The 20,792-nt window shown below is 44.3% G+C and overlaps 1 protein-coding gene across 3 annotated transcripts in view; it reads right to left on the bottom strand.

The window, feature by feature from the left end:
- Positions 1-20,792, bottom strand: part of adgrl1a (adhesion G protein-coupled receptor L1a) — a 137,523-nt gene that overhangs the window by 42,285 nt on the left and 74,446 nt on the right. For 2 of the 3 annotated variants that reach the window (XM_061748289.1, XM_061748288.1), the window contains exons 3-4: positions 17,947-18,160; positions 14,792-14,901 (exon numbers count right to left, since the gene is read on the bottom strand). In XM_061748289.1, the coding sequence (XP_061604273.1) occupies positions 14,792-14,901; positions 17,947-18,160 (324 nt within the window). Of the gene's footprint in view, positions 1-3,520; positions 3,981-14,791; positions 14,902-17,946; positions 18,161-20,792 lie in introns of those variants that run through there. The other variant, XM_061748290.1, reaches the window with a different exon arrangement.

The following is a 20,792-nucleotide window of genomic DNA, read 5'->3' as shown; positions in this document are numbered from 1 at the left end:
ACATACCTCAAGTCAAGAGTTTACAACGCGTCGATAAATCAACGTTCACGTCTTTGCCGATGTTCAGTGCGATTAACTCCGTGACTGCCTTCCACTGGGCTCGTTTCTTGTCACTCACGAAAATGTGAACATGATTTCGCTAATGTTGACCGTTTCATTGTGTGAACTCGCTCGTCACTTTTTTTTTTTTTTAAATGCGGCCAGAGTGGTCGGAAAACTCGGTAAATTTAGCGATCAAATGGCTAAGTTGGTAACACTGACGGTGCTTTCGTTAAGTAATTCTGTTCGCAGCCATGTTGTTAGTGTAAGCAGTGCACGTCAGCTAGCGACGATGGACAAATATTGAATGGAATTCAATTCAATTCTGTAGTCCCTTTCTATTAAACAGGTTATGAATATTAAGTGTGAAACAGTCAACAAAATCAATAATTCCCAAGGACCGCGATAGGTATGTTTACACTAATTGACGTTAGGATTACGAGGGGGTCTTGGGAAAAATGTCGCAAGTCCCTGCAGCCAAAATGTTTGACAACCTCAGTTTCAATCAACATTTGCACCCGTCCTTCACTCTCTCACTGCCTGGTCACATGACCATGATCGTGGGCCGAGGGTCATCCCTAATGAGGCTCGCAGCGCGACGTCTCTATAGCGACGGCTGTGCCTTGATCTCACAATGGCGCACCTCTTCACTGCGTAGCCATTCACTTTTACAAATCACAGGTGGAGACTGGAGCGATATTTGCATGAGTGATGTTCCCCCTCCTTCCCTCGCCGGGCTGACCCCGCCGTCCACCCCCCCTCCCCCGGGCTCTTTTTATTCCCCCTCAAGACGCAAACAAGAGCGAATGCGAGGGATGGAAAAAAAAAAAATACAGCAGCGGCGAGGTTCTTTCCGTCGTGACGGGCACGATAAAGGGAACGCGGTAATGACGAGGGAAGCGCGCCCGGTGCGACTGTCAAGCGTATGGAGGTGAAAGGAAGTGATGGGGAGAAGCAGAGGTGCGTGACTCTCGATCTTAAAATAGACAGCAGGTACTGTAGGCTGACAAGCAGTGGAAATGCATTTGAAGTCACCACGCCACGGCCACACCACACTTCATCCTATTCCCGAACTGCCGGGATTCAATTGGACATTTGCGTGCAAGACACAGGCCTGGAATGTTAAATCACACTGAGGTGGGCAAAGAGAGGAAAACGGCGTTTTCCTCTCTGTGTTAGTGGGAGGAAGAGGAGTAAACAACAGCCAGGGGGAGGAAGAGGAGGAGGAGGAGGAAGGAAGGGCTGGTGTTGTGCTATGCCTCTGCATGAAGAGCTAAGATGGCTGCTGGCGCTGGGAAAGAAATGTGGGACATGTTCATGGACAGACAAAAGGTTCCACAGACCACTTGATGGTCGAACAGCAGACCCCCTTAACCCCCAACAACGTTTGGATCCAGGCACGGGGGCCAGACAGGAATTGATGGGAAAAAGAAGAAGGTGCGCGACCGGAATAAAACACCTAAAACATTAGAAATGCACTTATTAAAACATCGGAACGTATAACGGCAATAAAAAAGGAGGAAATAACGTGACCATTTGTTTTGGTCTCGACACTGACGGTATATTTCTCCTATTTACGGATGTATAGGTCGGTGGCACGGTGAATTAGTGCTTAGCGCATCAGCCTCACAGTTCAGAGGTCATGGGTTTGAAGCAGGACTACGGCCTTCCGGTTTGACGTTTGGATGCATTTGGCTACCGGGTTTCCTCCCACATTCAAAACATGCAAGTTAGATGAACTAAAGAGTACAGCTCAGCCGAAAAAAATGGGGGGCTGGATGAGCATGTATACAATCTTGGTAAATATTTGATCATATTTAAACAAGGGGTTGAACCAATTAGTTGACTCGTCGACATTACTACTCAGCGTTTTAAGCTTTCGTCAACTAATCGCTAATGGTGTCTCGTCTTCCAATCCAACAATTTGTGCAGGACTTTCGACTTGCTCATCCGCTGCCGTTATGAGTTCTTTGTATTATAATTTGCGACCCTTGTGAGGGTAAGCGCTACAGAAAATGGATGTTTTCGAAAAATATCAAAGTGCTCATATACTGTATTACATTATATAATAATTTATCGCTCATTGGATTTTTGGCTGGATATTTTGAGGGAAAATACAATAATAAAATACGTTTTGCTGCGAGTAGACAAGATAAAAGCCTTTAACGCTTTTAAAACCGGGCGGCTCACCAGTGACACCGCGGCGCATGGTGTAGTTCAAATTACCGTAACTCCTCGCTACTTTGTGCAATTTTAATCATTCAGTTCCACCGCGTTCAGTCCTAGGTCCCCTTTTTTTTTTATTTTAAAAGGGTTAAAGACCCTTTTAAACTCCTGTTGCATTTGGAAGGTTTGTCATTGAGGGTAAACTCCCATCTCTTTCAAATCGCCTCATGCAAGATGATTAAAAAAAAAAAAAAACTGAACCCCCCCCCCCCCCCCCAAAAACATTCGTATTTCATTAGACCATGTCCCCTCCCATTTGGGCTCTTCTAATCAGTACATTTCCAAAGTTTCAGGCGACATTTTTGACCGTGTAGGACAACCACTGATGGGAAATCTTCTCTTTGAGCCTTGAAGAGCGGGGGTCAGGGCCTATTTCTTTGGAGACGCCAGTGATTGAGGCTGATTGGGGCTCTTTAGGAGGCCCCCGGCTGCATTACAAGGAGCTCGGAGTACGCCTCGCGCGACGATATGCCGCTTTTTCCCATCCTCTCTGGACCCCGTGCATGAGGCTTGAGAACGGGAGGAGGGTGACGGGTGCGCACGGGAAGGCGGGGTTGCAGGTTTCACTTTGCATGAGCCGTGAAGAAGAAGAAAGCAAAGAGGTGGCGCTGACACACTGTAGAAAGAAGAAAAGAGGGGGGCGCGGGGGGGCGGGGGGGTGGGGTTGCGAATTGACGCCGCCTTTATGACGGACGATCTGAGAGATAAACCAATGGAGGAAAGATGAGAGTGAAAAGAAAGAGCGCATGAGGTAATGCTAATGAGGGGAGTGCGACAGTGAACCTGCAAATGGGATCTTTGCGAGGAGTAGCTTAGCCAGTTAGCGTCGCAGGCGGACAAACCAATGAGAGAAAAAGTCTTTCTGATCCGAGACTTCCTCGTGCGTGCGGGAGGATTGAGATGAAACAATGTGAGGTTCTGTCGGTTTAGACGCTGAGTAAAGAAATGAAACCATGTCCAGTTTATCTCTCATTGGTTGTTTTGTAAGTGAGTGCGTGCGTGCGTATTTCAGCCTGGTGTCATCACGTGGACACCTAGAAGGATTTTAGAGTTTTTGGTTATAAACTCGAGAGAGAGAGAGAGAGAGACAGAAAGAAGAAGAGGAGCGGGGGAAAAAAAGGGGGGGGGCAGGGGGGGGGATCTGGACGTCATGAGCGCACAACACAAGGTGCTGGGTTAGAGGAGGGATTATGGGGGTGAGGACGAGGAGGAGGAAGGGGCGAGCTGTGGTTGTTATGTTCATAGCGGTCGTTACCTTTTTGATCCACTTCTATTCAAGCGTCGGAAAAAAGAGGGAGGCAGAGAGATAAAAATAGACAGACAGCGGAGGGAGAGAGAGAGAGAGAGAGGGAGGGAAAGGAGAATGAAAGGAGCGGGGGGGAAAAAGAGAGATTAAATAAAACGCTGGCCTTTCTCTCGCCTAACTTATCTTGTCTGTGTTATGCTTCTCAAGGCGACTGAAATACGAGGAGGAGGGAAAAATGGCCTGAGCTAGCTTTGAAATTCAGTTCAACTTCATCAATAATCCCCCCAAAATGCAACAGCAACAACGACACGCTCTCGACCCGACCTCCACCCCTCTCGTTTGGCCACAACCCTCCCCAGAGGCAACGGCGCCTGGAAGACCTGCGGGAGGGGGAAACAAACTTGCCGCTGGCGTCCTCTTCAGCTGTGGAGGCAAAAGAAGAAGAAAGAGAAGAAGAAGATGATGAAAAAGAAGAAAAGAAGATGACGAAGGAGAAGCAGAAGAAGACATGCAAGATGAGGGGGTGGGGGGGGGGGGGGCAAAGTTCTGGTGCTAAAGGGCCACATTTGATTTTTGAAATGGACAAATGGGCCAGGTCATTTGAAGACGAGGTTAAAAAAAAAATAATTTAAAAAAATTAAGATGCGTATTTAAAAAAATACAAAAGAAATCATTTTTAATTCTATTATTAGTAATTTAACTAACCAATGTTAGCTGGTCATGTATTTAAAAGGTTCATGTATGTATAGAACTTTGTATCTAAACAATATTTTTTGGATTAATCACAATAAATTAACCAATTAATCTGCGATCGGCTGGCGACCAGTTCGGGATGTAACCCGCCTCTCGCCCCGACGATGGCTGGGATAGGCTCCAGCGCGCCCGCGACCCACGTGAGGAAAAGCGCAACGGAAGATGAACGAATGAACGAATGAGCAACCAATTAATCTCGAAACCAAGGGGTCTCGATGTGGCCCACGGGCCATACTTTTGCTCACCCCAGTGCCTAAACGTTGCGAAGCAGAACAAACAGGCCAGAGGGAATAAATAAGGCACGGGCATGACCGAGGGCCCCCCCCCCCCTTTTTTTTTTTTTTTTCTTTTTTAAGCCCTCCCTCACAGAGACCTCACTATATTATCCATCGAGCCTGAAACTCAAAAAGCCGGGCTAATGTCACCCCGGGCTGCGGGCTTTCCACGGTCAGCGGTGTGACAAGGAAAAGTGTCAGCCACCATGCTGACTCTCAATTACTGTCTTAATGGCGGAGCAATTGACACCGCACGTTTGACTTGATAAAGCAAGTACGACAGTAAGTGAGCGTGTCGTCCTGTGCCGTCTGACCACGTATTCAACCCGAAGGTGTTAAAGGTCGACATTGGAGAACTTGATTTGCTATTTATTTGGCGATTTATTTTGTTGCGAAGGTTAGCATCAAGTGAGACCTCAGTTGAGCGATTCTCAAAGGATGAACTCAAGCCCTTAAGTGCTGTACAAGAAGGTACCAAAGACCTCTATGGATCCCGTCTTTTGTCGCGGAAAGGTATGACACCATTTTATGGTAAGAATTTGTTTCACACATTTTACAAAGTTACGAATGTTGAGAATGAACTCAACCTTGACAGAAGTCTGAGCGCAATACGAGAGGGGGAGGAATGGGGGTCAAAAAAAAAGGAAAGCGGGAGTTTTGATCTTGGCGGATCGGTCTCGATCTGAGCTGCAGAGCAGCGAAAGACAGCGCCGGGATAAGATCTTTTATTTTGTGATCCGCCCGGATCAAACTGGACAACGAAGCTCTGTGAAGACGCGGGCAATGGTGGCGGCCTGCGGGCGTAAACACGGCGCAGGCTACGGACGCAAACGTTCTTTGAACCTGGGGGCCAGGGAGCCGGAACAAGGCATCTGGGAAAGGAGTCTTTAAGAGGGCGGAGGTGGACATTTGGGGCTTCCATCTTGGAAGATTTTGCCCATTCTATTTCTCGTGTGTACAATCGAGTAGGAAACAACTCGAAATTGCGGCCGAAACAAGAATGGCAATCAATCGGCTGCGGACGCCCACCAAAGCCGAGCTCATGGATCGGCTTTGGCCGCAAACATTACATCTCCATAAACAGAAAACATTTGGAAAAAATGTCTTATCTTGTAATTCAAAAAGTTTCTGAGGAACGTGTTCGATGTGTCACGGTTTGCGCAGCTTTCCACGCTATTATTTGGACCGCCCAAAAACCGAGGAAAATCGGTTTTGAGGAATGGCACGCAGTGAATTAGTAAGAATAAGCGACCATCGTACGTACTGTTTGTCATCTGATTGATTCGTACCAATAGTTATTAAAATTATGACTTTGCGACTGCGTTAGCGTATGTTAGTGATCGATGAATACTACATCTACTACGAGACTGGAACTTCGCCCTTTGCACTAATAAACAAACAGCAATAAAAACATAACATTGGCCCAAACAACATTACATTTCTAGCAATTGCATAGATTTTTTTGTACACGATCCTACTACTACATTCCTAATAATCCTTAATAAATGTAATGATTTCAATCATGGAGAGAAGGTGGTCTGCTGTGGAAAGAGAGAAAAGAAAGAGCTGCACAGAAGAAGAAGCAGAGGTGGAAGACTTGTTTACTTCATTTTCCTTTCCCGCCGGTCGCCCTGGAAAAAGAGAAGACGAAGAACACACAGAGGGAGATTCAACTTATGTACCTGAGGACAAATAGCGTTGAAAAGCGACGCAAACTATTCAAGGCGTCCTCACGACGCGCGCCAGGCGAGTTTAAGGCCACCGCGGTCGCTTGCGTGATCGCGGCAGCCTTCCTCGTCTTTTCAGAGCCCTTTTGAGAAATAAGCCGTCGACCGCTCTCTCCTTAATCACTCTGCTCAATGCTTTCTACAAGCCTGTCAATTACTCCCACTCTAACGAGCAACAGCAAAACACACACGCACACACACACTCTCACACACACACACACACACACACACACACACACACATCCTCAGACGCACATTGTTGCCAGGGCGCCTCGGCCTCCGTAATGTGTCCTCTCCAGTTTCTTCGACCTCTCACTCCTTTACAAAAGTGTTTCATTGGCGCAAACATCGAATGACAACTGCTGAATTATAATTAATACAGTTTTCTGAAAACGTGGCCTATTACTGCTGGAGTGTCATGGAAGTTGAGGGGCCGCATGCGGCCTAATTTGATGTCAAGGGGCCCGGACCAGTAAAATCCTAGCATAATTAATAACAATGACTCTTTTCCTCCTGTATTTTAAAGCAATAAGTATATTAGGACAATCTTTACATTTAATGAACCCATCATTTTACTGAACATTAAAAACATCCCGATGAAAAATGTGCTTTCGTTTATCATCGATGTGTGTACCTCATATAGAATCACAGTGATTATATAGAAAGGCACACAATTTTAAGTCAATTTGAAGGTATTTGCAACTGAAGAATTGTACTGTATCATACTGCCCCTATGTGGCCAAGGCACACCCAGAAAGGAGCAGCACGATGCCCATTCAATTGAAGCAAATAATGTGGCAAAAACGGTTTAGTTTTGATACACTCTATTTCATTATCTCATTGCTTTATGTTTTATGATGTACAATATGATAGAGTGCTATATTTCTTATTAAAAACATTATAAATGTAGTATTTTTAATTTTTTTTGCTGGACAGCATGGATTTCCATCATTTTAATGGAGCAAGATGATTTATGATTTGCGATACCGGTGTTCTGAGTTACGAGCGGGGTCACGGAAAAAATGAATTTCCAAATTTTCCTCCGCCACCACAATATCTCGTGTCATTTTTCACTGACAAATCTGAACCCGTAGCGGGCCGGTTGTGGCCCGCTTGGCCATAGGTTTGACACCACTGCGGAGTGATTGACATGCCATTATTCTCCATCCCAGCCTCCTGTGTGTGCGCCACGATCAATGTAAGGCTGGAAATATGAATATAAAGGGCGGACATTGTGCAAGCGAGTGGCGATCCACCACTTTTAAAGCCCGTGCAGACACTTTTAAAACCGCGGCTAACTGGCTGCATATTAACAAGATAAATCACAGATGATGAAATAGCAGGGGGGGGGCTAATGGCCTGGGCCCGGCCGCTCCGGGGGGTCGATAATGATGAAGTGGCGTGCTCCGGGGCGGCGGGGAGAACAGGTGGCAACCTCTCGTGAGGTAGATTTACTTTGACTTTGTGTACGTGTGCGTTAATGGCGCAGCACTATCAACACACCAATTGATCGGAGATGTCTTCATGGGACGCGCAAGTTGTTACGGTAGTGCCGGGACGCCGTGAAACCGAAAAAAGGTCCCGGGAAAATGTCATTCCATGAGATTAAATATATGATTCAATCAATAAAAAAGACAATTACACTCAATAGAGTCAATTAAAACAGTCAAATAACAATGCCATTAAATACTAAAAAAAAAAAATCTCATAAATTAAAAGCCATTAAAAGAATCAAAATGTCGTATAATTAAAAGACTTCATGAAATAAATGCACATTAATTACGCTCCATATTATACCATTTCCTAATTTAATTAAATAATGGACCATTTTAATGCCGACCTACATAACTACCGATGTCTCCATTTCAACGTAAACTATCAACGCGACTCTGAGAAGTCGTTGCCGTCATTTCCCTTTGCCACTTTGCTAACCATCATTCCAAAACTAAGAAGAGTGCGAAATCTGTTGACTAACCATCATTTCTTTGTCGTGCATCATGAAAAACCTTTCTGTGAAACAGTGTCGTCAGTAATTGGGCGAGCACAGCTGGCGTCGTCAAGGCGATCGCGCGTGTGCGCCAAACAAGCGTAACCTGTCAGAGTGCGTGCGCGTGCGCGTGCGTGTCATTTCCTGCTGCTGTCACGTCCCCGGTTTCAGGTGAGCGCTGACGCCTCGCCGACATGACTCACGCAAACAAAGAGGGGAACCTCGCTCGGTGTGAACACGGCCCACCTGACGCCCGCTGTAAAAAATGCCCGGCGCTTGAACGATGGGGGCATTGCCGCAGCGATTAGAAGCAGCAAATTCAATTAATCTTGACAAATCTCTGCTGAGGCAGAACGGAAGGGAGCGACTCGCCGCCCCTCCCTCGCGCTGCTAATTAAAAGTGGCCGAGTTGAGTGGCGTGTGCCCGACTTGAGGTGTTTGGGATGAGCGGCTCGGAATGCGCAAGTCGGCTCGGGTTTGTTATTTGTTGTTGTTGTTGTCCCCCCCCCCCCCCCCACCGCAGTTAGAGGACGGGAGTAATTGACTCTTCTTTCTCATTCCAGACAGACCTCTCATCACGGAAGGATCAACTTCCAATTTTCGAAGCCGCGCCGTTCTTCAGATTCAATCGACATAGTTTGTTCTCCTTTTTTCTTTTCTTTCTCTCTTCCCCTCTGACAAACCAGAACGCAAGGAGCAAAAAAAAAAAAAAAAAAAAAATATGCAAGTCAGCAGCTATTTAATTATCCGCTTGATTGCTTTACGGCAATAGAACAAGCAGTCAGCCAGCGGGAAGAGGACAAGGTGAGCCTGCACAAAGATGAGAAGCCAAATACAACAAAGCAAGGCGCGTTTCCGTGACCTCACGGGAAGATCCAGCTTGCATGCGAGCATGCAGCTTAAAAAAAAAAAAAGAAATAAAAATTCATATTATGGGCCAGGATTAAGCGGACTTCATCTGATAACAGTATAAATTAAATCCGTCAGCAGCGACGAACGGGCCTATTTGATGGGGAATCCTCAAAACGATCATCAGAATTTGACGTCACGCTTCGCCCACATTAAATGGCATCGGGGGGAAAAAAAGCTTCTCCGTCTGTCTAGGAGATCTGCTTCTGGCTGGGACTCATTCGGGCCAGTAGGAGATTCTTAAAAGTACAAACCCTTGAATTTGCCCAAAATGGCTTCTTCCGACTGGAGCTCATTTGGGCGAATTGCCCAGTAGGGCTTTGTCAAGGTATGGCTGACTTTGAGACTTTTACTTGTGTTTTGTTATGATAGATAATTTCACCAATGTTTGTGCTGATTGATAAAAAACTAATGTCAGGGGCAATTTTTTTTATTTTTTTTTTTTTACTTTCCAAGACTCCTCATAATTATTATCAACTTTTACCATCTTGCTCCGCCCACATTAGATGGCATAGGCAAGAAAGTGGCGCTTTTTAGTGCCTCCCATCTGTCTGTTTCTGATTGGGGCTCATTTGGGAAAATTGTTAGAATGTGCAATATCATGGAGTGTTATTTTTTTCTCAGTAAATTACACATTGATTTCATGGTCACGGAATGACTTAAACTTATAAGTCGAAGTAGCGCTGTACCTTGTGTATAGATCTTTTGTTGACTGACAGTCACATAATCTCATCACAAACAACAAATGCTATAGGTTATCGTACTTGTCAGTGTTTTTTTTGTTTTGTTTACATTTGTGGAACAATATGAGCTAATCCTATTCCCCAGCAGTCTTGAAAGCAGCACGACGACGACAAAGCCAGCGTGGCCAAGTGGGAAACGATCGTAAAAGCGACTTTTCTGGTGTTATATGTTCCGTAACATCACTCGTGAGGCACGTTCGGGGCGGAGGAGACTGGAGAGGAAACCTCACCAAGGACATTTACACTTCCCGAGCATGAAAACAAAAAGCAGAAAACGGCTTCTTATCCGCGGCTACTGTATCATTCTCTCACAAGGTAAACGAGAGGCTGCGAAAGCAGTGAGCAGAGGAAGGTCAGGCATGAAAGAAGCGCTTGGAAGTCCCTGAGTTTCTCTGAGCCTCCCTGCATGTTTTTCACCTGCAAAGAAGAAACAGAAGAGACAGCAGAGGAGAACGACAATGGGGGGAGGGTCCGAATGAAAGAACGATGAAGAGGAGAACAGGACGGGTGGATCTAAGGAGCTCAGAGGGCAGACGGAGGATAAACAGGGAAGCGGAGCGGTAATGAAATCCAGCAGACACCTGAGAGGGAATTGATAAGGAGGAAGTAGAAGAGAGCGACGCAGGTTAGCGGTGTCATCCTCAAGCTTCATTGGCACCTGAGGGGGGCAAAAAAGACAACAACAACAACAAAGAACCTCCCCACTCCCAAAACACCTCTCACTTTAACACCACTTGCACCCAGAGGCTCCTCCCCCTGCAGTCAGGTGATCCTGCACAGTGGAAGGATCGATAAGTGCAATAACACATAAGAGTGTGACAGTGAGCACATTTTCACTTGAGTGAGGATCAAAAGAAAGTCTATAAATCCGTGGCCTGTGTGTGTCAAAAATGAATTACAACCCCAATGCCGATGAAGTTGGGACGTTGTGTTTAAGATAAATAAAAACGGAATACAATGATTTGCAAATCATGTTCAACCTATATTTAATTGAATACTACAAAGACAAGATATTTCACGTTCAAACTGATAAACTTGATTGATTTAGCAAATAATCATGAACTTAGAATTTTATGGCTGCAACGCGTTCCAAAAAAGCTGGGCCAGGGTTATGTTTTCCACTGTGTTACATCACCTTTTCTTTTAACAACATTCAATAAACGTTTGGGAACTGAGGACACTCATTGTTGAAGCTTTGTCGGTGGAATTCTTTCCCATTCTTGCTTGATGTACAGCTTCAGCTGTTCAACAGTCCGGGGTCTCCGTTGTCGTATTTTACGCTTCATAATGCGCCACACATTTTCAATGGGAGACACGTCTGGACTGCAGGCAGGCCAGTCTAGTACCCGCACTCTTTTACTACGAAGCCACGCTGTTGTAACACGTGCAGAATGTGGTTTGGCATTGTCTTGCTGAAATAAGCAGGGGCATCCATGAAACAGACGTTGCTTGGATGGCAGCATATGTTTCTCCAAAACCTGTATGTACCTTTCAGCATGAATGGTGCCGTCACAGATGTGTAAGTTATCCATGCCATTGGCACTAACACAGCCCCATATCATCACAGATGAACTTTGCGTCCATAACAGTCCGGAAGGTTCTTTTCCTCTTTGGCCCGGAGGACACGACGTCCATAATTTCCCAAAAACAATTTCAAATGTGGACTCGTCGGACCACAGAACACTTTTCCACTTTTCATTAGTCCACCTTAGATGAGCTCGGGCCCAGAGAAGCCGGCTGCGTTTCTGGGTGTTGTTGATAAATGGCTTTTGCTTTGCATAGTAGAGTTTCAAGTTGCACTTACGGATGTCGCGCCGAACTGTATTTACTGACATTGGTTTTCTGAAGTGTTCCTGAGCCCACGTGGTGATATCCTTTACACATTGATGTCGGTTTTTGATGCAGTGCCGCCTGAGGGATCGAAGGTCACGGGCATTCCATGTCGGTGCCTTGCCGCTTACATGCAGTGATTTCTCCAGATTCTCTGAACCTTTTGTTGATATTATGGACCGTAGATGATGAAACCCCTAAATTCCTTGCAATGGTACGTTGAGGAACATTGTCCTTAAACTGTTCGACTATTTTCTCACGCACTTGTTCACAAAGAGGTGAACCTCGCCCCATCTTTGCTTGTGAATGACTGAGCAATTCAGGGAAACTCCTTTTCTACCCAATCATGGCACCCACCTGTTCCCAATTAGCCTGTTCACCTGTGGGACGTTCCAAACAGGTGTTTGATGAGCATTCCTCAACTTTCTCAGTCTTTTTTGCCACCTGTTCCAGCTTTTTGGAACGTGTTGCAGTCATAAAATTCTAAGTTAATGATTATTTGCCAAAAACAATCAAGTTTATCAGTTTGAACATTACATATCTTGTCTTTCTAATGTATTCAATTAAATAGAGGTTGAACATGATTTGCAAATCATTGTATTCTGTTTTTATTTATGTTTAACACAACGTCCCAACTTCATTATAATTGGGGTTGTAATTAAAAAGTCGATGGATGTTTGTGTGTGTGTGTGTGTGTGTGTGTGTGTGTGGTTGCTTTTGAGGGATTGTCTTGTCGACCATAAGTGACGGTGCGGTCTCGTATCACGTCTTTGCGACGACACTCCTGTGCACGCGACACGCCCGCGCTTCCACTTCTTGTTTTGATGGGAAAATTAGCACAAAAAGCAATTCGGTACGCCGAGGATCTAAGTAGACTTATGATGGCATTATGGTCCTTATAGACAAAAATCAAGCAGTGCTACAGGAGAAAATTGAAAACGTTTTTTTTTTTGCTATTGATGTATGCTCCACATTGAGGAAAGTAGCACTAAACTCTTAACACATTTCCACTGGATGGAAAGCTGAATCTCAATCATCTACAACAGTGGTTCTCAACTGTTGTCGCCCTGAGAACCGCATTTTTTCTATTGTTGCAAAGGCGACTCGTGACCCACTTTTATCGACGAACAATAACGCACTTTGTGTTTGTTTAAAAATAGCCTTTGAAAACACATGTACACGAATATATGTTGTATTTTTAAACGCTGAGTTTGACATACTGCCAAAAGCATATTGCTAGCCATGACGCCCGCTAGCCAGAGGCTGAGCTGCACTGTATTTGTTTAGTGAGTAGAGCACAAGTGAGAAACATTTCCTATCGCTTGCCTTAATACATTCCGTGTTGGAACTTGGTACGCCTCTGTACTGTAAAAAAAGAAAATCTAATTAAATTACATTAAATACATTGAAAAAAAGTCTGAATACGAACATGCAGTACGTATTGTTTTCTCGGCTGTCGTCGATCGAACCAAAATGGGTCAGCGACCCACCAGTTGAGAATCACTGATCTAAAATATCGTAATAATTTATTCCAGTAGTTTAAATCCAAATGTGACATACAGTACTTTTCAGAAGGCCAATTCCTACCTAATATCTAAATCAAAGATCATTTAGGTTATTTTTTTTTTAAATGTAATATTCTCATGTCTTGAGATGGTGAATTTTGTATTCTTATTAGCTGTAAGTTTTAATCATCAAAATTATAAATGTGAAAAACAAAATAATGATATATTTCATTCTGAAGTAAAGAATCTATATAATACACAATGTTGTCATTGTATAATGAGCTGTGGTAATACTCCATTTTTTAAGTAACCAAGTACACTAGAAAAAAATGACCTCAAAACAAGTCAAAAATACCAAAAACAAGACGTTTGTCAGTAAAATAAGAGAAAAAAAAAATCTGCCAATGGAACGAGTATAAAATGACTTGATCTTCTTAAAATAAGATCTTGGATCCTAAAACAAGTCTTGCCGAAATTATTGAAAAATGTCAAAATTGTCTTAAGTACAAAATATTTTTCCACTAGAAATAAGATAAATTCACTTGGTGAGATTTTGCATTTTTGCAGTGTAGTGTAGCTAGGGACGATAATCGATAAACCATAATTGTTAAGAATTCTGTCTGGAACTGATGAATTATGTCTGGATGAGGATAAAGAAGCCGTACTTGGTCGAAAGGTGCACAGGCCCTTTTTTGACTTCAGAATGTTTGGAAATTAACCGTGTGATTGTATTTTTATTAACAGACATGTTTCAATTTGATAACATATGTACCTCCTTTATTCCATGCTGTAAGTGCGCCGTGACTTTCTGATCACCCTGCAGTGTTTGAAGTGTCTGAAGCTGGATTTACACTGCAATGTTTCAAGTGACCTGATTCAGATTATTATTTATTTTTTGCTCTCAGGTGGCACAATTGCGTTATGCCCGATGGCAGTGTAACTAGAAAGAAAAACAAAAACAAGAGGTATCAAATAGGAATGGGGCAATTTGACCGGCAGTGTAAATCCAGTCTAAAGAAGAACAACTTGACTTCTGCGGAGGCCGACAGCAACGCTGATGTTAAAACAGCCATCGCGGAAGATTCTCCCATTGGAATTACGTATATTGAAAAAAAAACAACAACAACAATGAAGTCGGTCATTTAAAAGACATGTCGGCAAATTGCCAATCCCCAGCTGGAATTAAAAAATGAAAGGAATTATTTAAAATTTAAAGTAACAAGTATTTAAGTAAAAAAAAAAAAAAAAAAAAAAAAAAAAATTATATATATATATATATATAATAATAATTGTGAGAGTCAATGGGAGTGCGTGGGCTGTGGAATCACTTTGTGTGAATCCCCCGCAGTGTTTGTGTGTGTGTGTGCGTGCGTTTTTGTGCCTGCGCGCATGTGTGTGCATGTGTGTGTGTGTGCATGTGTGCGTGCGTAATCCACAGACTGGCCCCTTGTGCGTGTTTGAGCGGCACGAGGACTTCGAAAGGGTTGACGCAAGAGCGGCAGGGGTGGAATACTCAAGCGGGAAGCTCTCGGAAAAAGTGAGTGTACTCACTGTAGGGGACGCACTCGTACTGGATCTCCAAGTACTTGTAGGTACCGGGGCAGGGGTCAGGGAACACGTCGGATCCGGCGACCACCACACACTGAGTGCGGTTGTTACACCTGAGAGAGAGAAGAGAGGGGGTCAAACTGGTTTTTGGCATGGGCCAGTATCACATATTATTACATACGCAATTGAAATCAGAAATCATGGAAAACACTGGCAAGCAAATATTCATAACTCAATTCACTTGTATATGAAACCGATTTTCCCCATTGAAATGAAGTGAAATGCCATTAATTCGTTCCACCCCCCCTGAAAAACATTCAATAAACTGGTTTAATCAAGTGTAATTACTGTTCGTACTGTAGTAGTTCCATGTTGTCCCTTTTAGGGGCGTGGCCTAATGAGTACTGTCAGTCGGGTTGGCGAGTTTTGCGAGTGTTTTCATTTTGTATTTGTGTTTGACTGTTTATGTCATTCAAGGAAGGGCTGAAAGTGCATCGGCAACTTCTGCTCTGTTTTCTATCCCCCACTTTTTTCACAACTTGCAACAGGAAAAACAAAGAAAACTGTAGACACTGAGTAAGTCCAGGTACCTTTGAGGCAACTATTGTTCAATTAATGTTAGGAAGGAATTTGGTGAAAAAAAGGCTATAAAATGTGTTAAAAGTAGGACGATACACCAAAGACTGGATTAGGATAGAGATTAGAGTAGAAGGTTTCCATGTCTTTTCTTCTGTGCCCCACTTCAACTCATTTCGGGATGGTGCCTTTTTAGGTGCATTAACATGTTCGACAGGCCGCCCGTGACTGCAAAGTTTTTTGAAGCACTTCCGGCAAATAGCGTGGATCTTGTCGGACTATGTGATTGTCATCTATCCCCGCAATGCTTGCATACTGCGGACCGAAATGAGTTTGGAGGGGCCGCAGTTTCAGGGTGTTTAGAGTGGACAGCGGACCCCCACACACTCGCGGTTCAGCATCCGTGGATTCACCTAGCCGCAGATTTTGCTTCAATTTCTTTGTCCGATTGTTTTTTTTGTCCAAACTGCATTGGAGCGAGCGTGCCGCTGTTTTGCTATTTCAAAGGTTTTCCATTCATGCATTGTTACACAATTACAAGTCAAGGAAAAAATGCAATTTCAGTACAGAAGCAGACATCCTTGATTTGCTTTGGCGGGCCGCATGAAATTATCTGGCGGGTCGGACCTGGCCCCTGGGCCTGGAGTTTGAAAGCCGTGGTTCCAAAAAGACGGACACGGAACACGAGGGGAGGAAGTAATTTCACACTAGACTAGATCATGTGACAGCTGCACCCGAGGGGAGGACGGAGGACCGTGACGTAAACGCCCGCCTCTCGCGGGGCATCGTGAGTGGGAGCAATTAGAGGTGAGCGAACATGCTAGGACGAAGGCAAACACTCCTCGCCGCATGTGGATGGGGGGAGGGGGAAACATTTGTATGCACAGGACACCTCCGTCTAAAGCACGCTGCCGGATGCACACACACACACATGCACACACACACACATAATTCCGTGTTTAAGCATTTCTCCCATGTCGTCTCTTAAACCTCTGGTGCATTGGCACCATCTCGCCGTCATGTTTAGAGCTCTTTCCCCTTTCTTTGCCCCCTCATTTCTCTCCTGCGAGCTCTTACCTTCACACACCCTCAAGCCCTGCGCCTCCATTACATGCATGATGGATAGCGGGGAGAGGGTTTGCATTGATCTGAGCCCTGCTCAGAGGAAGCAGATGCTCAGCGCAAACACAGAGAGCGGCTGTGAGAAGCCTGACAAAGGCACTTGAAACAAAAAAAAAAAAAAAAAACAAATATATATATATATATTATTATTACTAAAGTGTACACATTCATAGTGATAGACACTTGCACATTGTTTTGCACAAAGATGCTGAATTTAGTGATTCTATGTCAGTGGTTCCCAAACTTTTCCCACCAAGTATAACCGGGGGGAAAAGAAATCAATTAATCAATAAAATAATTATCCATCCAAGTACCACCTTTATGCCCACATTGACATATATAGCAGTGTAGGAGACCCAAGTGTTCATCAAAAAGGAGAGATTGTTTTTTTTATTTCTTAAAGGTATCGTCAATATTATTGTAAGCTAATGTAACATTATGCACAGTTTGAATAGGACCACTGCACATAAACAAAACTAAATAACAATTACTTGTAAATTAAGTAAAATAAAAACGAACCTAGATTAATGTAGGAAAGCCAACAGTTCAAAAATATCAAATGCTGTGTTGTACTTAAAAGTTAAATACGATTGAACTATACTTAACAAATGTACTGTACCAGATTAAAAACAATTTGAAGTCACTGTATCATTGTGCACAGTTTTAACATTTAATTCAGTGATTCTTTCACATACCACTAGAGGGAGCGCATGTACCACTAGTGGGACTACATACAACAACACTGTGAATCACTACTGGTCAAGTACGCTGTGCACTCACTGGCCACAGTAGTAGGTACACTTGAGATCCAAAACAAGAGGTACAATCTGCTTCATGAAGTCAACAACAACAAAATAGATTGACACTCAGTAAAGCACACAACAGAGGTTTATGTGTTATTCGTTATTTAAATGAGTGATAGGCCGATATGTTTTTTTCAGGGCCGATACCGATTATGAGTAGTCAAGAAGGCCGGTAAACGATATTTGGGGTTGATATTCCTTCCTGATAAAAGGGAAAAAATGTTGGCATCAAAATGTTGACTATTACAAACTCTAACACTTCAAAAACAACCTTACAATCATAAAATATCATCACTAGATAAGGTAAAACTAAAGCCCTTCATTAAAGCAATTCGCTTATACGGAAATATCAATGCCTTACCCCTAATAGACACCTGGGACTCTAAAGTTGCGTCAATAAATGTACCAAGACATTATATGAGGAAATACATATAACAGTAATTTCACATTGTTCTACGGTGAATACAATAGAAATAGTTCTCAGTATGATTTAGTGCAGCTGCACGCCACTGCAATCTAACACAAACAATATTTTTTTAATAATATGTTTTTAAAGGCAGAGTTTATGATACAGGTCTCGTATTGGATCGCAACCGAATGTGAAGGTGTACCTAATGAAGTGGCCCATGAGTGTATGTGAAGAGGGTGCAGACGGACCTTTGCGACATGATCTTGACGGCGTCGGGCAGGTAGCACTGCACGTTCTCCATCTGGAATGGATCGGCGTCGCAGATCTTGTCGTCCGTGCGTCCGTAGTTGGCCGTCTCGATCATGATGACGTCGCTCCCCGGGCAGCGCAACTCGATGGGGTAGCCTTCGCACGCCAGCTCTCGGCGCATCAAGCCAAAGGGCATCATCGACCGGCTCAGCGCTGGATGGGGAAGATGGCGGAAAAGGGGGGACAGGGGGGAATTATTGATAAATCGACAGACCTTGATTCCCTTAAAGGAGACGCTTTACTGCCGGGCCACGCTCTAAATATGACGTGAGGTGTCGGTCCAGGTTCTTGTCCTCATGGAGCACATTAAAGAGCTACCAAAGTATTGGGAAGTGAAACTGGATGAACATACGGCGAAGACTTTGTAGGTTGCCATTTTCTATCGAGCTTGTCCTCAATAGGGGGGGGGGGTGGCTAAATTGGAACCTCTACCAGCTGACTTTTGGGTGAGAGGTAGGGGTACACCTTGAACTGGTCGCCAGCCAATCGCAGGGCACATACAAACAAACCAGCGTTCGCACCTATGATCAATTAATAATCTTCACTTAACCTAACATGCATGTTTTTGGAACGTGGGAGGAAGCTGGAGTACCCGGAGAAAACCCACGCAAGCATGGAGAGAGCATGCAAACTCCGCAAAAGCGATTGGAACCCAGAACCTCTGGACTGTGAGGCAGGCGTGCTAACCACGAGGGTACACCGTGATGCATGACTTTTGAGCATTTAATATTTTATTACTGAAACAAAAATATGTGAAAAAACAGTTTTTAAATATCTTCTGTCAACTAAAATGAATATGACGAACAAATAATCAATGTTGATTAATCTGTATCAGCCTCTGTTGAGAAATACAAAATGCTGGTCGTCATGTCACTGCAAAATGTTCAATATGATTATGAAAATAGAAGAAGAACAATGTGAGCCAATAACTTAAATTCAACTAAACTGGCTTCATTCAACTGTAATTGGATGAATTCCAGCACAAAGCGACAGACTTGTGCACGACGCGAGCGCTCGATTTGGGCTTGGTAGCGTAAAGTAGAATGGTGACAGCTGGTTGTGGTGACACAACAGACCGCGCATTGGCACGCGGGACGCTCGTCGGACGAACGGCGAGTGTCAGACGTTAACAAACTCCTACACTCGGGGCCCGCAGCGGGGGGCGTCGTGTCAGAGACGCGGGCCAGATGAGAGAAGATTGCAAAAATAAAAGTGTCAGTCTCCACTTTTGTCTCTGCGTTGGTGTGTGTGTGTGTGTGTGTGTGTGTGTGCGCGCTTGCTGCTGGTTGACATGCGCGGTGGTCAGCAGGCAAGCGAGGGGCTTCGGTGCGCAGCCAGCAGGGACCAGGGCTACGCGGGGTTAATCGGCGAGCCAGGCTGAGAGGCACGAACGAGGAATGCGGGGAGGTGCTTTGAGAGTTAGTTGTTGTCTCTTCAGCACTCCTTCACTGCACACCTTGACACTGCCTCTCTCGGTTGGGGGGGAAAAAAAACACGCGCAGAATTAGGCTGGGTTTACACTATATGGGCCACAATTCTGATTTATTTTCAATTTTTTTTTTTTTTTGCTCTCGTTTGGCATGGTTGGGATACGGCAGTTAACAAAACCAAAACAAAACGCATAGAATCTGATCGCTCGTTGAGAAGAGAAACCCAGAGATGCCACGGCAAATCTCCGGGTGTGCTCATGTGATTAATTGACACACTAATGACATATTAAGTGTACAAACATGGAGCAGGACACTCGGCTAACATGCTAACACGGCTAACGAGTGGACAGCCGTTGCATTTCCGGACTATTTTGTGCAACTTTTGCACGTCATGGAGCGCCCACTAAATGCCGTAATAGCGTGACACGACTTGATGCGAAGTAGACGAATCATCCGACTCTTTTGTCGATGTCGACGCTGACCATTTGGCTAGTTAGCATGTCGCGCTAACTTCAAACTCTGTGGTTAACGCCACTCTTTGCTCCTATTCCTGTTGGTCGAGCCGAAAAACTGATTAAATAAAACAAATCATAATTGGTTGTCTCTTATTGCAGTTAACTAATAATATAATAACTAATAAATGGCACTCGTAGAACTTTTGTATATTGCTGCTTTGTGCTTACGACTGAATCACAACCGTGATGATACACACAGTACAATGTCATTCCCTCTGGTGTTATATTGCTTGAATATATTTATTTATCAAAATTCCAACAACAAATCACATCTTAAAGTTTTCACAAAACTTCACAAATGTTCAATAGACACACTTTTTGCTTTTTTTTTTTAACTTTCTCTTTGAATATATTTTGTGCCAGGCCCAAACCTGCTTTCCAGTTGCTGTATTTTTACAGAGTTTCCTCCAAAGTACATGCTGAAAAACCTTGGCATCTTACGTTCGACACCTCAAACAGGGAAGGTTTTCGCCCCCAGCTAATTCATTGAGGTTAGGTTCCACAATACAGCCTTGGAGAGCGAAATCAGTAATCTGGAAGTCCAGTGCTCGTTGATGGACAGCCAGCGTTTGTTCTCTGGAGCCTGCCAGCCAGTGCGCGCAGACCGAACTGCTGTCCGTGGTTCTGAACTAACGAAACTTCTCGCACGGCCAGAAACTGAGTCTTCCGTGAGCGGACGTGCTGTCGGAGAACTGCTAAACGGGTCGGCACGCAGCTGCCAAAAGTGTTGTGGAGGAGCTGACGGCTTTGACGGCGCTTCGAGTCGATGCTCGGCATGCCGTCATAGCTCGTATTTCACACGGGGTGCCACTTTTACATCCCCCTGCTCTGAGTCAGCCC

Source organism: Phyllopteryx taeniolatus, chromosome 16 (genome assembly GCF_024500385.1).
Source record: "Phyllopteryx taeniolatus isolate TA_2022b chromosome 16, UOR_Ptae_1.2, whole genome shotgun sequence".
Taxonomy (NCBI): Eukaryota; Metazoa; Chordata; class Actinopteri; order Syngnathiformes; family Syngnathidae; genus Phyllopteryx; species Phyllopteryx taeniolatus.
Note: the sequence above shows the minus strand (reverse complement) of the source record. Positions and strands in the feature narration are given on the sequence as shown.